Below are 19,608 nucleotides of genomic sequence, written 5' to 3'. Positions count from 1 at the left end.
TCAATGCAAGTGACGAAGATGATCATTCCTGTTGCTTTTACTGTCTAATTTATCATTTAAACAACGATCCTGATGTTTTACAGTCAAAGGGTATTGGGTTATGATAAAGCCATTTTTTGTGGATCCTTTTGTATCGCTGATTGTTCAATGTTTTACGATTCTCACGCTTCTTCCGGTTCATCCCAAGTAATATTATCATGATCATAATGATAATGATTACTATTATCTATTAAATTATGATGAGCAGAATCTGAATAATAATACTGATTAAAGAAAGCTAATTGATGAGCTTTACGTGAATGTAGAAAGCAAAACAATACAAAAAATGTGAATCTTAGTGATATCATTACTATTGTGAAAAAATAGCTTTTCTTACCCGAGTTTATGTTTTTGTTGATCAACAATCAAATGTATTATAATGCAACATTTGATGTTATTGTGTGATAAATGGTTATGTTGCTGATTAATATGAATCAAAAAATGAAAGCAACAAATTATTGCGCTCAGTGATGGACATTGAAGGATCATCATTGTTATCTACTATTAAAAGTGAAAGGCCAAACAATTGACTTTGATTATTACCATCAAAACTCACTTTCATTTGGCCCATAATTCAATAGTCAGTGCATATTATTATCAGAAAATATCATTTTTTTTCTGATCAACCCAAAAATGCCTTCAATCAGAGTACTGTTACTTCAATGAACACTTCAACTTTACTTGGTCATGACTCAAAGTGTCTTCAAGATCAAATGATTAATAATTTTTGAATTGATCAAGACCAAGGAATCAAGATGATCTTGGTTAACCTACAGTTTTGATGCAAAAGATGAGCTGGATTTAAAGCCAAGGATTTATTGGTTTCCTTATGTTGATTGTTTGGGTTAGGCTCAAGTATACAAAGCTTTCGGCCTCCTACAAAATGTGAAACCTTTCTGTTCACAATTAAATATTGGCATCCTAATTAGCAACTCAACAATGAATTAGCTGAAATAGCCAATTAAACGTTTCTTTGTTTCTCTGGTCAAGACATTTTTCAGCCCAATAATTTGGTATCATTATTATATCCAAGGTTTCAACCCAGACGTTTGCGTTTCCATCTCTTCATCTCTTGTGCCAGCTTGATTCATTTCTTGACCATCATGTACCTGTTAATTTCACTTGTATCGACAATTATACTTGTAATTAACTTGACTCATGTTTGCGAGGTAAACCTAATTTTGATTGAAAAATATGGTTGTTCTTGTTGAAGGCTTAAAACACTTATTTTCTGGTGTTTACTTTTTCGTAGGAAGCTCAATCAACCTTACACTTGTTGACTGATTGTTGACTAATGATGATTATCAAGGTTAACGATTACTAAACCATTGAGTTGAAATGATTTGTTCAATTTGCAACATTGATAGAGGTTTTCAACCTTAAAATTGTGTAAAATAGCAAAATTACCCAAAAATACATTCTATTATTACCATAGACTTGAAAGTTGAATAACGTTTGAAACATTAACCAAACCCAGACAATTAAACGGTCCTTAACTAACAAGGATTTTCATTTAAAGGGTGAAAATTATTTACTCAACAGTTAATGATTGAATGACATTAAAATATAAATGATGACGATCATCAACTTCACCACCATTAAGACCATTGTTAACCAGGTTCAATTTATTGTACATCCAATTGTGTACCTTTTTGATGGCAAAAGCCTCAAAAAATGAATCCTTTGTTGGTTTCCCTTTGATGGTTAACCATTTGTTATTTCAATGGGTGGATAAATTTTCCCATTTCATCATTTGTTTGTGATTAAATTTTCTTTATTAATTTTCTTTATCATTTCAGTTGATTGGTAACGATGCTTGAATTATATCCATTAACAAAACCTTAATTTTCCAACAAATCGTACCATTTTGGATGGAAGCCTTGTCTTCTTTATGTAGATTATGTTTGTTTTTTGTTTGATTGTCAAGTGAACTATTATCATTGAATAATAATGATGATCATTACTATTATTTTCAAATGAAATAATATTATTTGGTAATCAACGTTTTTATTTTAAAGCGTGATGTTAACGGCATTGCAATGAGCACCTACTTGATTCTGATGGTTAATAATCAAATTTTAAGAATAATCAAGGCTATACGATCATCTTTATAATAAATTTGTAGCATTGGTTTGGGATGGTTGATATACTGCTTTTATTTGTCTTAATCATCGTGATTAATCAAACAATCACAATGTCACTTTCCCCCATTTAATGGCAACTTTAGTCAAATTGAAACGCTTTTTTTACCAAAATTGATGTTCACTGCAAAGAAAAGTATTGAAAGGCAAATTATAAATTTGAGTTGGTTGAGCCTTTTTTCACTTGGTTGGTTAGCTTTGATTGTACTACTGTTTCCAATCGTCATTCGAGTCTATTTGGTTAAATATTCAAATTAAACAATACATATTCATATGCATATTCAAATGATGATAATTTAAATCATTAAACTTCCATACGTGTTAAAAAGGTTCAATTATCATACGTATAAATGGCGAATCCTTGTTTGTGGCTGTAAACCCAAAAATTAAGTTCAAATGACGATGGATTTATCAAAAGATTATTGCCATTTTAAGCTTTAATGTGGTAGACTTGTTAATAACTATAGTTGTTCAATAAGGTAATGGTAGTTAAATTTAGAGATGATTGTTGGTTGATTTAGTTTAACAAGTCAATTGAAAGCTGGGTGATTTTCAAACCCATGTTAATATTAGGATATTTGCTCCATTACCATACTGAGCAGTTATTTTATAAGATTGTTAGCTTACCTGATATATGTGATGATAATTGGATCTCAATGAAAGGAATAGATGAAGCAAAGGTTAAAAATGATAAATTTATTGTTGATTACAATTAACAACAAGGCCAGCCTTGAATTAACAATTCAATATTTAACTCTTTTAATTGTTTATATACAAAAAATAAATGTTGATAGTAAGTTGTTTATTATGCAACACAGAGATGGCGCTATGGAGGGTTGAAAATGAAAACTTTTCTGGAAAAACTTTCCTCGAAAATGGATAACAGCTGAAAATATGATTGATTAATAGATATGTTATGTAAATTATTGTATTGTTGATGGGTTGATGATTTTTAGTCTTTTGTTAATCTTTTACCAATAATTTTAAATGATTTACTGGTTTGTTGAACAGTGAGTAAAGTTAACAGTTTATTTTGATTGAAGGTTTCGTTTATCACCAGCCACCACCCCATTGGTCACCCCAAGAAGGCCAAGAAGGCCAAGATTGCCATGAAGACCACGAATGTACTGGCCATGATGGTTTGTGGAAACTAGGAAGTTCAATTTGCTTCGTAAATTTGAGGATTCTATCATGAAAGAGGAATAATTTAAATTAATGTAAATCAAATAAGTGAAAGTAAGTAACATTTCAATAAAGCCCTTATCTTCTGACTTGTTTTCAAACATCTTTTGAACTGAATCTCAAACTGATTGATTCTTTTTCTCCTTCTAGTTGATCTTTTTATTCAAAAAATGGCTACAACATTGATGTCAATTTGGACATTCAGACATTTAGTCGATTACTTACGGAAGTGGAAGTGGAAGAGGCAATGGTAATGGCAAGAGTATCTTTTTCGCTGGTCTTAGAGCCAATAGAAATGGAAGAAGCTTGCTCAATTTTTTAAGCTTCAACAATTTACCGGACGAAACTGGTCTAATAATATCACTTGTTATTAAAAGCATGAAAACTAAAGAGATCAACACAGATCTAGTAAATAAGGAAGACATTGTCTATTCCACACACAGTATCGAAGCTTCCACAAGATGTTCGTTATTCCAGATCAATTATATGGACAAGGTATCAATCGGAGAAAGTTTGAGTTGTATCACTTTGCACACCGAGGATTGGCTTAGAGAGGACGATAAAAACACTAACACCACAGAGTTTATCTTCAAGTTGGAATAGATGAAAATCACATTTCTTAAAGATTCTTGTTTATCACTATTATCAATAAATCAAAATGACCTGAGCAACAACCAGAATCAATCTACTTATAAGGCAATTATTTGGTGAGAAAAGAAGGAGGAAGGACCTAAAAGAAAGTGAAAGGTAAAAGAGTAAGAGTAAATCATCAATTCCAAATCAAAACCAATCACACCGTTTATTTATCATCCTTTAATCTCTATTGTATTATATCGACTAGCGGTAACTAGTTTTCAATTGCTTTTCCTACTTTCACTTTTCCTTTCTTCGGTTACTTTCAGTTTCTATCGTTATCCCTAAACACGATTTTGGAATTCAAAATCTTCATAGGTCAAGTAAGGTCGCCACTAAATAGCCGATTAATTAACCAACCAGCTCAATTAACTAACAAGGCTCATCACGTTTCTTTTATCTTAAGGATTGGACCATTCTGAAGCTTCAATCAAAAGCCGATTTCCTGGAATCACTTTCAACTCGTCTAATCAAATTACACAAGCAACTTCAATCTTGGTCAAGTGATAAACCAGGACCATTGATCGAGGCCTGCATCAATTAGGATCAATTTAAAGCCATTCTTTTCCTTTTGGACCGAAATTATTTATCAAATATCATCAGTTGAAGAATTTTGTAAACTAAATTTACTAGAAATACAATCAATTTGATCTCATTATTGGGTAAAATTGCATTGAAATAGTCTTAGTTGATCAGGAAATGATTTTAAATAAGACAAAAATGATTTGAAAATAATAAGAAATAATGAGTGGAAAAAGTGACCTAAAGGAATGAAAACATTTGTATCATTTTGAGAGGCCTTAATTGTGGTAAGGTGTAAAACTACTTTTAGATATGATGTTCAAATTATTGTAGTTTCATCGATTGTTGATCAGTTAAATTGATTAGAGAATTGTGATTGATTTAACCCAACCAATCAAATTAATAAAAATGAGAGTTACATGTGAAGGTGCTAAAGATGATTGTGTGAGCTTCAAGTGAATTTTTGCTTAATGTTTACATGGAGATAACTTGATTGACAGTTGAATAGTGTATTTGGTTCCTTTTCTTGATTTTTAGGGTTAAACCTATTTCTTGTTCAACTCTTTAACTTAATTTGACAAATAATGTGAACGATATTGAAGATAATTCAGAAGTAAATTTGGAGCAAGTAGGAAACTTGATGATGATACAAAGTAAAAACAGCCAATAAATCAATCAATTGATCAGTTTTTCCGGTAACCAAGTTATCATCAATTTGATCACAGATATGGTATTTTCAAGAGTTTAAATTACAATTGGCTATTCAATTTTTTTGGAGTATAAAATTGTAACTCTCTGTCCAGAGTCGGTCAAGAGTTAAATTAATTTCAACAATACGGTAAAATAATTAGTTAACCTTATTAAATAAATCAGCTCACAATAAATCTAATCAATCCATCAATCAATTGTTTATGCATTATGAATGGATGATAGATTGTAATAACATAAAAGGTTAAATAATGATTACATTTTTCAAATCACATTTATAATTGTCAGACAATTTAACTGTTCACTTATCAATTCCTTTCAACGTTAAAATGTTATACAAAATATAATGACTAACAATTTGTTTGTTTGCTTGTGTTTCTTTTGTACAATAATTGAAAAAGACAATTTAATGCTGATTAATTGTTATTTAGTCTCATTTATATTTACATGGAGCCATATTGATCCATAAATTGGTCACAAATTTTCGTGTCTTTTGAATGGCCTGAAATTAATCGACAAAGCAATTCAAATCGACATGCTTTCTCAGTACATTGATTGTGTGAATCAGAGACTACAAAATAATTGTCATAAAATGTCTTGAAAAGTGTATCATTTGAAGCCATTGAAATAACAAACTGATTCCATGATGAAGGGGTTAGATTGACTAAATCGTAAGAATCCAAAGGCGAATACGAGTAATTCCATTCAGTAACTTGATTTGGATTCAGATTGGCTTCAGTTAGATTAAGATAATAGGTTGCATGATCAACAATTGTGAATGGCCAATTTGTTTCATTTGTTGCCATTGAATAAATCCTGTAACTTGGGTTGACTCCTCCAAAGGTTGTCACACTGGGTCCAATGTAACCTATTGAAGTTGGTCGGAATGAACTAAATGGTCCAGTATTATCCTCTTCATCGTAAAATAATACAAATTCATCTTGATGAGTGTGACCGAAAAATTGAGCTGCAATGGTTGATTCAAATCGATTGATGATTCTGTAATAATTGCGAGACCAAACTTGAAGACAATCATTTGATCCAGGAGGAATGTGTCCAATGATGTGTACCTTTTCACCAAGCAATTCAGAGGTTTGAAGTTCATTAATTAGCCAAGTCAATTCATCTGCAGGATCGGTTGAGTTCAATAATAACCATAAGTTTAGATTATTGCAGTAGTTCATGTTCAATGAAATTAATTTCAAACCAGGCTTAACATAAACTGAATAATAGCCGCCCCTAAATTGATCAACAAGGCAAAGTTGGAAATAATATTAATGTTAGTCTATCAAACTGATGTTGAAATAATTTACTTACTTTGCGATGGTTTTGATTGTATCTTGAGGAAGCCATTGAGACCAAACCTCTGTAAGAGCATCGTATAGCCATGAAATTGAGTAAGATCCTTTAATAGATGGCGGCGGGAAACTGTTCAACAAAAGAAACAAAATTAACATTAAGATGAAAATGGAAAAGGTTAATTTTAAGATTAATTCATTACCTGTTAACAGGAACGGATTCGTGGTTTCCTAAGGCAGGATAGATGGGAATATCACCTAAATAACGATTTATAAGGGTTGAAATTTGTTTCAACAATGCAACTTGTCCATTTCTAGTTTGATTCCAAACATCATGAGGAGGAATATCGCCAGTCCATATAACATAATCAATATCAACATGGTTTTGTTTTATGTCTTTCAACATGGCTTGAAGAGTACGTAAAGGTATATCACAATTATCGTATTCACCCCAATAGCCGGCCATTTTATGATCCTTTTTGTGTCCCCTGAATGAGCTTACAGGCTTACGACAGCACAAAGGTTCACCACAATTGACCTCTCCACCAGCCAAATATTGAAGATCAACATGAGTATCAGAGATTTGCAATATCTTTAGAGTTGGTACATTTGATGTTGGAACTGTTGGTGGGTTGGGAACAGCTGGTTTAGGCAAAGGAGTCAAGGGTACGGTCCAATTATGCAATGGATTGTAAACTTCAGCGCAAGAATCGCCAAGGATTGTGCCACAGATTTCCGTTGGACTGAAGGCCAATTGAGAAACGACTTCGACAAATTCATCCTGAAAAAATGAAAAAAAGTAAAACCAAAATTAAAAAGGTTGAACAAATAAAAAGCAAATTTATTGTTGCCTAAAAGACTTATTTTGGGTTTTCAAATATTCAATAGAGTTTAGCTTTTCATCGTTAAAGTAGACATTAAATGACTATTAAAGGTATAAAGGCGATACAGTTTGATCAAATTATTTCACCCTCAAAGAGTTTATTGTTTATTTAATTCATAAATAAACATATGCAAATATTGGTTAACTTAAGATGATTATAGTTTCCATTATTGATGGGTTAATTCAGATGTAATTCTTGAATGAAAGCCTCAATAAACTAACCATTCATTTGTTTCACTCTAAAATTAACCTGAGCAATTTGAAAACAAATTGCATTGAATATGAGCATTCTTTAGTTTTTGTGAAAAAATAAAGTAAGCACCAAATCAAACAATCTGGATGATAATCAAATTTAATCAGACAAGGGATGATTCCTAATCGCATTAAGGATATTAAATAAGTCAACTTCCGCAATTTACCCGGAAATTATAACCATCATTATCAAATGAGTGATTAAAAATTTCAATTCACAGCTTCTTCTCAGCATCTTCAATTGTAAAGTGTAATCTTTCCGGTGAGCAATGAAAAATCTCTCGCAGTCCTAACAAATCATTATCAACCATTAAATTGCGTTAAAATCACAGCTTTGCAAATGAATTAAATACAATTGTACAACAAAACAAGAATGAACAGTAAAAAGGTAAAAGTTGAAAGGTAAATGGCCAAAAAAATGATTGATAAAAGTGTAAATGAATTGGTGTACCATTTAGTGGTTGTGAGTGTGTCAAACCAATCAAAAAAATTAAATAAATTGTATTCAATGTGAATCTTGCTTATAATAGGAATATTAACATTGAAAGTGAAGATGAAAAAATCAAATCAGTTAATTGTAAAAGACAAAATGTTACAGATGATTGAATTTTTGAGCCATCTTTTGACCAGCAACGAACAAAACAAGAGTCAGAGGTTGACAAAAGGTATGGAAGAAAATTGAATAACAAAAGACTGTTTAATCATTTGATTATCAATGTTAACCATTAACTATCAATAATTGATCACAATAATTGGCTTAATTGACAAAAATAGCTAAAATCGTGTCTCTTTTGGCTCCTAAGAGATGGTGAGATCAGCTGTGGTCGGTTGTAACATCCATAGGTTGGGTACCAGAAGAGTCAATCTTTTTGGACAATTGGGAAACCATTGTTGTTGAGCCTGATTGTTGACTCAAAGGTTGATTAGTATTAGTAAATGTTGTCGAGGTTGATTTATTTGTTTTAGGTGGTAAAAAGCCTTTCCATAACTTATTTATTTCATCTGGAAGATGTTGATGCCAAGATTTTAAATAGTATCGAGTATACTTTCGCAGTTGTCGAAATTTACAAAATGTGGCTTCTCCATCAGATACTTCTTTGGTTTTAACCAGAAATCCATTGGTACGAAATTCATTCTCTAATTTGGCTTTTATTGAATTGCGTTCATTAACGTGAGATGTAATTTGATTATTAACAGGGGATGAACTTGATTTACCAGCTTTAAAATATCCAACACCAGGAATAGAAGAGTTTGATGGTGACTCTTTAGATGAATGATGATGAACAGACGATGAATTGGATGGTGAAGAAGAGGTGGAGGAAGATGTTGGTGTTGTCAAGCCAGCTAGTGAAGGTGGAATCCAATGATTATCATTTGGATGAGAGATTAATAATTTATTCTGTTTTAACAAAACCATGGGATCAATTGGTGATGAGTTTGCTTTAGCAACTGGTGGTGTTGACGTTGCCGTTAAGAATGGCTGTTGTTGATTTGAATTGGGGTTCGGTAATAAATAAGGTAAAAATGGTGTTAACATTGATTGAGGTAGTCTTTGAGATGCCATTGCTCCTGGTAATAAAACAGGCAAATAGTCAATTAGTTGATTACAATTAACGTTGTGTTTACCATAAGCCACTGTTGGTTCTTTCCTTCTGGTTGGTAAACGTTTTCTGGTTGACAAATCAAGAGGTTCATTTTGGTGAGATTCATCATCACAACAGCCTCCTTCATCATCTTCATCATCACCATTATCACCGTTATCACAAGGACTTTCCGATCTTAAAACACGTCTAATTGTTGAAGGTTTTCTGCGACTGATTTTACATTGTTTAATCGTTGATGGCAGTTTCGTTGACTTTTCTGAAGATACAGCTGCTGTTGGTACCAAGAAACCATTATTATTGATGTTGAGAGAATCAGAATCACCGACATTGATCACTGTGTAACCATTTAAAACCGAGTCATGGCTGGGATGTGGATAATGTTGATGGTTGAGTAAATCAATGCGATTAATTTCATTGCGAGCTAAAAGACTACCAAGAATTGATTGAGGTGTTAAATCTTTGTGAGAAATGGTTGATGTTGGTGTCGATGGCATTTCATTAGCAAACATGAGCGCTTCGTTTGATAATCTCATTGGTATTAGTTGTTGTTGATGTTGTTTCGCTTGGTGATTATGTGAAACCATTTTATCATTCTTTGATTGTTGAGGTTGCTTCCTATCCCAATTACATACATTAATCTGTTTAGAGCCATTCTCTTCTTTTAAACAATGACCAGTAACTCGACTTACACCTCGAACTCGAGAAAAGTACGACAACTCTTTATTAGGAACAAAATTATGAAATTTCAACACATTACAGTCTCGCTTACGAGGTCGACTATTATTTATTAACCGTTCACTTGGAGATGATTTTACCAATGTACATGAGGGCGAGGAAGAGGCTGATGGTGATGGTGATGGCGTTAATACAGTTGACATTTGATTAAGCATTTTTAACAATATCACAAGGAGCAAGAATCACAGGATTTAACAAAATTTGAAAACAAAAGGCAACAAAACGTGAACATAACATAGAGTAAATAGACCTCAAGATGGACCAGAATAAAGTTGGACTATCCTCGAGTGATCAACAATCAATCGATTGTTTAAAATAATAGACATTAATTGTACTTTTTGTCAAATGGAAAGTAAAAATTGGGGGAAGGAAAGATGTAGAGGATTTATTGAAACAAGTGTATGTAACAAGATGTTCATAATGTTGAAAATACAAAGACTTAGCAGGGAAAGATTGTCGAAGATGCGTAGATGTTAATGGCCTATTATGGTACTAAAAACGCTTTTACTAAATTTGTTATTTTTACTGTTGTTTTAATTGAGTTAATTTAGTAATAAGGTGACTGTTGTGAGCTGCGCGAATTTGTTGACTAGATTAAGAAACATTTTTAATTTGGTTGCATTCTTTTTTGTTTCTTTAACATGTTGGCTTTTTTGCCAGTGCGAAGATGAATTCACAGTTCAAACCATTTTTGGTAAAATTAAAAATGTTTTTCTTTCAAGAAGATAAAAACAGAGATAAGAAAAGAAAGAGACTCATGAAAGAGACAGTTTTTTGCCTCTTCATCATCATAAGCGCCATTTTCCCCTAGCTTTTTGTCTGCTTAGGTTGCATCTTAACTTCAACATCATCATCATCTTTATCTTTTCTTCCCATTTTTGGCTTATATCTGGCTCAACGTCTTCATTGGCCTTGTCTATTTGTGGTTCCTATTTCTCATCACCACCACCATCATCATCTTCATCATCATGGTAAGTCAAATGCCTTTAGATAAACTCTTAGAGATAACTTTACTATCTTCTTTATCTTCAGTTTCTTTCGATTTTGTCTTTTTCTTCTCTTCTTTCTCTTTTCAAAATTTCATCTTTGTTCCAATTTAGGAGTTGTTAAGAGTTGATGAAGAAACATTGAGAACTGCCGTTAAATGTCTTTAAATAATTTTCAAAATATCGAATCAAGTATTACATTTCAAATTAACAAATATTTAGTGCTGATATCTGATTCAATGGCTGTGAAACTAGATTGTGATAATTGATAAGTGACCCAAGAAACGATAATATAACTCAGTTTAGAATCAATTCTTCTGACTGACAAGCTCAAGTTGCTTTGGAGTTGATCTGATAGGTTGCTTAATATTAAGCAACTTTTCAAATAATCAACCCTCTGAATCAACAGATGACAATACCAAAAATGGTATATCAGAAGATAATCATTTGGCTAACATTTGTAAATAACGGATTTTCCGTGAAGGCTTGTTTGATTGAGGTTGGATTAGATGAAAGTGTCAATACAAGAGTTAATTTGATACACAAATGATGATTCTTAAAATCGTGAAAACAAAAGGTTAACTATGGATTGTATCAAATAATTTGTTTGTTATCTTGTTTAATTGTTTCTTTTTCACTCCGTACTTATTTTGAGTCAAACAAATTATAAAGTAATCAACTTATTACTTGATTTAAAACATCGATACTCGTCTTGTAACCGGATATCTTTTCCCAGGTAAAACTATCAGTAGAAATTTCCTTCATTTCATCCAGCTTTTATCAGCATTTATTCTCATATTAAATAAGAGAAATCAATTAATTTGATGATAAATCAGGAAATGTGTGAAAACTGCTTAATCAACGTCTCTGAAGACACTAAAATATAACTTAAACTACATTAGCAACTGTATTAATTGTTGGAAACGGTTGAAATCCAGTAAAGTACTTTGCTAAATTTAAGCTGACAATCACTCTAATCGAAAACCTCTGAAACTGACAATTTAACATTGCACTGACACTTATTTAAGATAGTGTTTTTCAACAGGTTCGCACATGTAACTCGACATTGTCAATGATTTGCCTTAAGTTTGTTGAAAATTGCACATGAAAATTAGTTTAAAAGATTAAGGCTTACCTTATAAGTATTAATGATTCCTTTGCAAACTGTACGATCTTCAATTTTAAGGGTAATGCAAACGGTTGTTGCTAGTTTAGCCATTTCCTCTTTACCTTTTCCGAATTCAATGAAGTGCTGAACCAAAGCTATTCCGAATTTACATGCATAACAAGTTGCTTCGGTTGCTCGACTCTCTTTAATATCGGTAACTACTTGTTTTAAATTCAGCATTTCAAATATGTGAGATATCAGTGTTACTAGGAATCGTTGACCATAGAAAGATGATCCAGAAGAGTAGGAATTTGAAAATGATTCAATTGCGTTATCATGATTATTGTAGTCATCGGGTGTTGACATTGGCGGTGGAGCAGTTACTGGGTAGAAAGCCAAGATGTTAGCTACTAGTATTAAGCTCAAAGTCACTGTCATTGCTTTAATCAACATTTTGAACAGTCGAAGTTTCTTTTCCTTTTCACTAAGATTTCCAATGGTAGTAATATTAAAAATAAACAATTAATAAATAACAACAGTTACAGTGTTAACTGTTGCTCAGTAGGTTCACAAATTGATTAATTTTAAACTGTATTATAAAAATTTATACATTTGGCAAGGAAGAAAAATAAACCCATTTTTTGTTCAATTTGATATTTTTGTTGCTAGTTTCCTCATTGATTGCACTAATGCATTTTATAAAAACAATGAAGATTCCGCGGAAAGAAGAGTCCGATTAGATAGTCAAATGATTAGTAGATATCGGCGAAATCAGATCACATCAGCTGATCACCAAGACAATTATCAATGGTATTGATTATTGGATAAAAAATGGATGAGTGGCACAGAGAGGAGAGGTAATGACAAGATTAATATGAGTCAGTATAAGAATCATCACATGATTAGCTTGAAATCAAAACAAATTGCGATGATATTGGTAATATTGGTGAATGAAACTGTTGGTTAACTGCATAAAATAGTGTTCATCAGGTTAAGGTCAATGATGGTGTTTGGGTGAAGCACTGAAAAATCGTAAACACAAACGCAAAGTTACAAGTTAACGACCGACTGTTAACAATGTTGTCATTAACGTTAACCAGTATCACTGATGTAGTTATTGTTGTCGATGTGATTAATCTTTGTTAACTGTTAACATGTTGTAACCTTGAATCCGGTTTAAGATGAAATAGAGTTTAAAATTAAGAAAAATTTTCTTTGTTTAACCGATTATTCTATTGTCACTCATTTTTTAAAAATAGATGGAGCTAATGGCGTTTTTGTTTACAATAGGGTTTATATAATGAAACTGTTAACGTCGATGGTGTTGATGGTACATAAAATGTTAAATGAGATCAACGGCGTGTGATGACGGAGATCCTTGGTTGACGGTTGACTGTTCATGTGGTCTTGGTTTGCTTGGTTGACTATGAAATGATTTGGATTCACTTTACGCAAGGATGAAGTCAAAATAGATGGCAAACGAGATGATGATCAAGATGTGGTGAAGACGAGTCCAGTCTCACTTTTGGTGTTCACCAAATTAACCAGTGATATTATAAAAAACGGGAAGAGATTCTAAGGTACTTTCAACTAGTCTCTTGATATCCATCCAATCATCTCTTGCAATTAACTAAGCCAAACTGGATTCTGAAAAGTAACCGCCATCTTATGTTTACCTCTATGTTAACCGTTAAGCAAAAACTTGCTTTTACTGATAGTGAACTTGATTATCTTGGATTTTCATTATCATTTTTAACTTTCATTAGTTATGCTCAGCCATGACTATATAACAAAAGTTAATTTAATAACTTGACGCATTTATGACCTTAATATTGGAAATACACTTTCAAAACATAATTATTTTCCGTTTCTCTTTACAGTATCAGTGGTGTTTTGGTGATTATGGTATCATTTGGTTCTCTTTTTTTTGGTCTTTTTATGGATCATTTCAATGATTACAATTGCAATTGTCACTGATGAAGTACTAATCTTTCCAGGGATTTGAAGCAAGTTAAATGGTATTTAGTTACTACTCTGCCAATGTCTGTCCAAGGAAGGCTTGACCCGATAGAGAATCTTGATGGCTTAAGATGTTTACTTGTTTTTTGGTTCAGCGGAAGAAGATCTTAAAGCTATCATCTTGTTGAAGGTGTTTTCCTCCAATGAGCATCATCTTTTCTTTTTCTGCTTTATGTTTACTTCCTTAAGGTGAAGTATAAGGTTGATGTCAATGTACTGGGTAAAAGTAAACTAACCTGTCTTATTTCAAGTTTCACGCTGCCAAAAAATTGACCTTCCAGGCCTGGTTATGGGTCCATTCATTGTTTACTTTTTTCTAGAAAACAAAATTAACTGAATAGTAATTTAATGGTTTACGATTTTGCAGCTGATTACAATCTCTAGTCTACATTTGTAACAGTATGGTGACAATGTATAGATACAATTGTAAGCTGAGCATTTTTTGTCAAATTGTTGGACCGATTACCGAATTGTGCAAAGTAAGTGATCACTTTTTTCTGATTTGAATCAATATAAATACACATTTGCTTTAATTATTTTGTTTCAATCTAATTTTCAGGTTGAAAGGATTAAATCTAATGAAGCTACCCGATGACAGCAATAATCTTCAAACAATACAACTATTGTTTCATAATCGGAAAGATCAATCAATCAGCTATTTTCAAATAATTCAACTGATTATCTCTAAAACAATTTGGTGTAAATTGATTGTAATAAATCACTTAAATAGTAATAGCAAGTTAATTCAAAATAAGGATTTGCATTGCAGTTAATTTGGGAAGCTAAAGTCTTTGTCAGCAACTTTAAGTTGAATAAAAGTCATATTTGATTGCTGAACCTAATGGCTACTTAGAAACAATAGGAAGCTCTTAACATTGACATTAGTTACAAACATAAATCATAAGAATTGATTATTATTGTGTCAGGTTTTCAATTCTGTATTGAATCATAATACAACTGGAAAAGCAACTTGTTGATAGTACTGATCGAATCATGGATTGAGTTATCCAATGGTCAATTAGAGATTTGTTGCTATTCGCTTATCATGTAATATAGCATGTATTGTAATATAAAGTTTTAATTTTATGGAAAACCGAAATAGCAAGAACAGCTAAGTCCAAATATCGATCGAAAAAAGAGCATTACAAATGGCTATATTAGATTGATATTCGTGATTCATTATTAACTTGGAGATTATGCTAATGATTTGTAGTTAATACCATCAGTTGAGATGTTAGTTAGTATCTATGTTTAACCCGAACCGGAAAATTGAAAGATTAATTGGAATCAATTGATTCTGGGTAAATAAAAAAGCTTTTTGTCAACTAATGATTCAGTTTCCGAGTAAGATTTGAATCGATCAACATTTTGGTTTTAGTTGTGTTGTAGAGACCAGATCTGTCTCCCTTCACAACAACCATGAGTCTTATGTTTAGACTAATTTACTAGTTATCTTGCCCTTTTCATGGTTCGACATTATATGTCTAAATCAAAATCAGCTTTTAATTTAACTTAAACACCAACAAGTGCAAAAAATCAACATAAAATGTGTCTTAAATGTAATAGTTATTGTTTCAGTTTTAATATCATATAATCTCGTGATTTTTCCCTCTCTTATGCAGACTTCCTCCTTTCATTTGTAAACATCTACCATTGGAGTTATTTATTTGTGGACTCATCTCTAAATATACATATATTTAATTGATAATTTGGAACATAATCAACTGGATTTAGTAGTTAGAGGGTCGATTAAATTGTTGCAAGATATGGCAGTTTATTATGGCATGCTTAAGTGTGTATCACCAATGAAGTAATTTAACATCAATGAATATCAGGACATACCTGTTTATACTGAATAGCTTCTGATTTATCTAATCAAATCGATTATCCTGGTGATGGCAGCGATAAAAAGCAAGACCAAAAGGCCATCAATGCCGTTGGTATGCAATTATACAAACCAATTTGGACCTCAGATGAAATTGTCCATTAAGATAATGCTATTTGTGTTGTTAAGCAGTCTATCCAGTTACCATTGTAAACAATCGACTATGCCTTACATCAGTATTGAAGATTGCTCTTCTGATGAATATTTTGATATTATTACGCTTGATTGTAAAAAGTGTGACTATGATAATGATCGTTCAACCAATACAATTGGTGCTGCTCGTAACAATTCAGCTTATGGAAAGATGAAATCTTATTCTGGCTTTGAATGTACCTGTCGATTAGGTTTTTACAAACTTTACCAAGACAAAGGCTTCCAGTGTTTACTTTGTCCATCAGGAACAGTTACATCAATTGATGGTCTCCATTGTTCACTTTGCTCATCAAACCACCCATTCCAACCATCATCAAAACAATGTGTCCCTTGTCCATCAAACAGTATTATTGATGAAAGGTTTATCGCCAATTCCTCTGAAGAGCCACGAATGGAGCGATACTGTAAACCATGTCCAGACGGTTCCAAACCAGTTGCTAATGATTCTTCTCAATGTATTCCGTGTCATGCATCAATGAAAAATTGCTCTTGCCCTAAAGACCATTATACCTTATATGGCGGACTATGTTTACCCAATGGTAACTTAATTACTGAAAAAGTTGATCTCTATAAAGTAACTTATGAGAATGGTGAACAAGTAAATTCAGCATTTTTCATGGAAAATCTTCAATCATCCATTTACCAGTGTCAATATCAAGGAAATCGCTCAGCATGTCAACTATTGGCCAATCTATGCACTTTTCTCAATTACAATTTGTATGAGACCAGTAGTTTTGGAGGCTTTATTGGCATCAATAGTGTGAAAAGCAAAGCTAATGCTTGTACCGAATTCCTGAAACTATCTAAATTACCTTCGGTACCATTTCTAATTTATGGTGACAATGGAGTTAATGAACTGAAGAAAGCTAATGTTATTTCAAAAATGTTCAAAATTGATTCTAGATTAGAGTTCATTGCAGCTCGATACAATGTTCATGGCGCCTTAGTTGACTACTCTCCATTGAAATTGGGTGAATTGCAATTATGCCAAAGTGAACCTGATTCATTGGATTCGGGTTTTTACTTTGGAACTAACTATTACCAGAAGTGCGAAATAGATTTACGAACACTGTGGGATACAAAAGCTTCTTCAATCTCGTCCATACTCCTTTATGATCTTTACCTTCTTGACGATGATCAAGAACCTAATACCGTTTACCCAATTCCAGTTATAGTTACTAATCTTATGGAAAATGGCGAGGCAGTTAATAAAGGCGATGATGAACAAAAAAGACGTTTGGTGAGAAGATTTTATCTCGCAGAAGCTTTAATTGGAATTGAATTGAAAAAAGATGGAATATCTGATACTCCTTTAGAATCTTCAAAGTCATCTGAAGCATTCAAAGGCTCTTCTAAGCTGTCTGAAGGAAGCTCAGATTACATGCGATATGCTCAAAGTATCACAATTAACATTGCTATTAGTAAAACTGATGGAAGTGGGTCCATTTATACTCCTTGGATCAAAATAACGTATGGTACAGTTACAAAAGAAGATTACATTAATGGAATAAAAGTGCCCATTGAATTTTGTATTAATTATTCAGCTGATCAAAGTAAAAATGCTCGTGATTTATCAATTTGCCAGGGTGTCTTTTGTGGCTTTGCAGTGCTGATTGCTCTTTTCCGAGCTTGGGCTTGGACAAAAAGGCAAGGTAAACAAGCTGTTGATCCTGTAACCATCTCGGAATTTCTTTTGATTAGTATCAGTTTTTTAGCTGACGCTTTTTTCCTTGTCTGCCTCGGTTTCTCCATCCATTCGTTTATCATTTACAAACAACAATCTGTTATCCATGGGCTTTTACCCTCGACAAGCTTTGAATCAACAATTAGAATCTATTTGTACATTGCATTTGCTCTTAAATGTGTTAAAATTCTCCATGATCTCATCATTTTATCTCACACAAATATTTTTCTAATTGACTGGGAACGACCAAGAGTGATTACGGTGACTAAAAGATCTCGACCTGAAGAAACAGAGAGGAAAACCGTTAACGATGATGGCATTTTATCAGCAAATAAAAAGGCTTCAGCTTCCATAAGTTCTGCTGGAGCTGGAACTAGAAAATCAAGTGCTAGTGGAAACGCGAGTTCAATTGGTTTAACTGAAAAAATTAGCCAAGATAAATTACATTTCGCTCATTGTCCAGCAGTTTCTATCTGGCGAACTTATTTTGTTGCCAATGAATGGATAAAACTTTGCACCTATCGTCGCATTAAAACGAGTTTACATCTCTTTTTGGTTCTTTTATTCCTTATTGGTTTTGGTCTGGAAAATTTGGCCACCAGCGATACACAAAATAATTTGAAAAGAGACTCTGGTCAACGGTTTGTTCCTGAGAGTCAAACCTGTCGTTTGGCCATTGGAAGTTTAGTATTTTTTCTTCTTGGATTGGCTCAACTAGGCTGGCATCGTATGTTTCAAGAACGAATGTATAAAAATAAACTGGACGAGTTTGTTGATTTGTGTTCAGTTTCGAATGTATCCCTTTTTTGTCTCCTCTATCAACGCTTTGGCTTTTATATTCATGGTCGTTCACCCAATGGAAGAGCTGATGTGAATATGAAGGAGATGCATGAGCTTTTGAAACGAGAGGAAGATGATTTATGCTCTAAACGTGGTCTTCTTCCCAATACGGATCAGCAAACCTTTGAAATGTTATTACCAACATCAATCAATGATCAATGTAATCGTATTCGAGCATTATTAACAACATACTCTCAAGGTGCTGAAAGGATGCAAGGTGTTGGAGGACATCTCTTCAAGGTTGATCTTGAAAAAGTGGTTCCTACTTATGTAATGTTGACCAAATTTCTTTCCGGTTACATTGAACATGCTTTCAAGGATGCTGATTATACAGTTAAAGATAAGTCAAATGTTGAATCCATCTTAGCTTTTGAACTTGCTGAACCAGGTGAAAGAGGATTCCTTTACAATGGTAAGCTTTTTGATAAAATACATTGTTTAACCGTTAATCATTTTCATATCAATTATGCTATAAACAAATGATATATCTATGAATTGATGGAAATACAATTACATATCAATACAATACAATATAACAAAACATAATATGAAAATTGATTTCTATTAGTTTTTTTGATAATATTGATTCTAATTCTTGCTTTTTTCCCTAGATAATGGACACTCTTTCGATCAACTACTTTTTTGTGGAAATGAGTTCAAGTTATTTACCTTCGAATTTATGCTTTTTATATTCATCGATCTCATTACGCACAATTTTGTTGCTGCAGCCACTTTTACGTTCCTTATTATCGAAATAATTAAATCTATTTATATTGTTGCATACAAGCGCAATATAGTCAAAAAGGCTCTCATTGATGAGAGGTTCCTCATGTGATAAACTTTTGGAGATTGGACTGGCAACACAAAATATTTCATCTTCTATCAATTGATATAAACTAATATTCTAGTCATTTATAATTATCTACGTTTCTAATT

At 32.6% G+C, this 19,608-nt stretch overlaps 4 protein-coding genes and 1 long non-coding RNA gene across 6 annotated transcripts; 1 reads left to right on the top strand and 4 right to left on the bottom strand.

The window, feature by feature from the left end:
- Positions 1 to 1,791: 1,791 nt before the first annotated feature.
- LOC149094357 (uncharacterized) lies at positions 1,792 to 2,224 on the bottom strand. The gene is made up of 2 exons (XR_016197791.1): positions 2,091 to 2,224; positions 1,792 to 1,970 (listed from the first exon to the last, which is right to left on the bottom strand). It is a non-coding gene; the product is annotated as an uncharacterized LOC149094357 (long non-coding RNA).
- A 631-nt stretch (positions 2,225 to 2,855) lies between these two features.
- LOC112539524 (uncharacterized) lies at positions 2,856 to 4,001 on the bottom strand. The gene is made up of 2 exons (XM_089265973.1): positions 3,588 to 4,001; positions 2,856 to 3,366 (listed from the first exon to the last, which is right to left on the bottom strand). Exons 1-2 carry the CDS (start codon positions 3,785 to 3,787, stop codon positions 3,234 to 3,236), a joined length of 333 nt encoding a protein of 110 aa, XP_089122099.1. The 5' UTR covers positions 3,788 to 4,001; the 3' UTR covers positions 2,856 to 3,233.
- Positions 4,002 to 5,630: 1,629 nt separating this feature from the next.
- Positions 5,631 to 12,779, bottom strand: LOC107368279 (sphingomyelin phosphodiesterase). The gene is made up of 4 exons (XM_015936075.3): positions 12,119 to 12,779; positions 6,727 to 7,304; positions 6,543 to 6,653; positions 5,631 to 6,464 (listed from the first exon to the last, which is right to left on the bottom strand). Exons 1-4 carry the CDS (start codon positions 12,542 to 12,544, stop codon positions 5,669 to 5,671), a joined length of 1,911 nt encoding a protein of 636 aa, XP_015791561.1. The 5' UTR covers positions 12,545 to 12,779; the 3' UTR covers positions 5,631 to 5,668.
- On the bottom strand, positions 8,337 to 10,711 carry LOC149094356 (uncharacterized). Its single transcript, XM_089265968.1, has one exon. It carries the CDS (start codon positions 10,150 to 10,152, stop codon positions 8,473 to 8,475), a length of 1,680 nt encoding a protein of 559 aa, XP_089122094.1. The 5' UTR covers positions 10,153 to 10,711; the 3' UTR covers positions 8,337 to 8,472.
- A 596-nt stretch (positions 12,780 to 13,375) lies between the features above and the next one.
- On the top strand, positions 13,376 to 19,590 carry LOC107368278 (meckelin). Of its 2 annotated transcripts, none has more exons than XM_015936073.3 (4): positions 13,376 to 13,671; positions 13,972 to 14,589; positions 14,670 to 19,084; positions 19,284 to 19,590. In XM_015936073.3, the coding sequence occupies exons 3-4, from the start codon at positions 16,006 to 16,008 to the stop codon at positions 19,505 to 19,507; spliced, it is 3,303 nt and encodes a 1,100-aa protein (XP_015791559.2). In that variant the 5' UTR covers positions 13,376 to 13,671; positions 13,972 to 14,589; positions 14,670 to 16,005; the 3' UTR covers positions 19,508 to 19,590. The 2 variants fall into 2 exon arrangements, with proteins under 2 accessions (XP_015791559.2, XP_025017884.2); XM_025162116.2 differs by having other exon boundaries at positions 13,386 to 13,745.
- The last annotated feature ends 18 nt before the right edge of the window (positions 19,591 to 19,608 follow it).

Source organism: Tetranychus urticae, chromosome 1 (assembly GCF_039701765.1).
Source record: "Tetranychus urticae isolate SD_2017Ah chromosome 1, NJAU_TeUrti_SD_1.0, whole genome shotgun sequence".
Lineage (NCBI taxonomy): Eukaryota > Metazoa > Arthropoda > Arachnida > Trombidiformes > Tetranychidae > Tetranychus > Tetranychus urticae.
The sequence above is the reverse complement of the archived record's forward strand: the minus strand, read 5'-3'. Positions and strand labels throughout refer to the sequence as shown.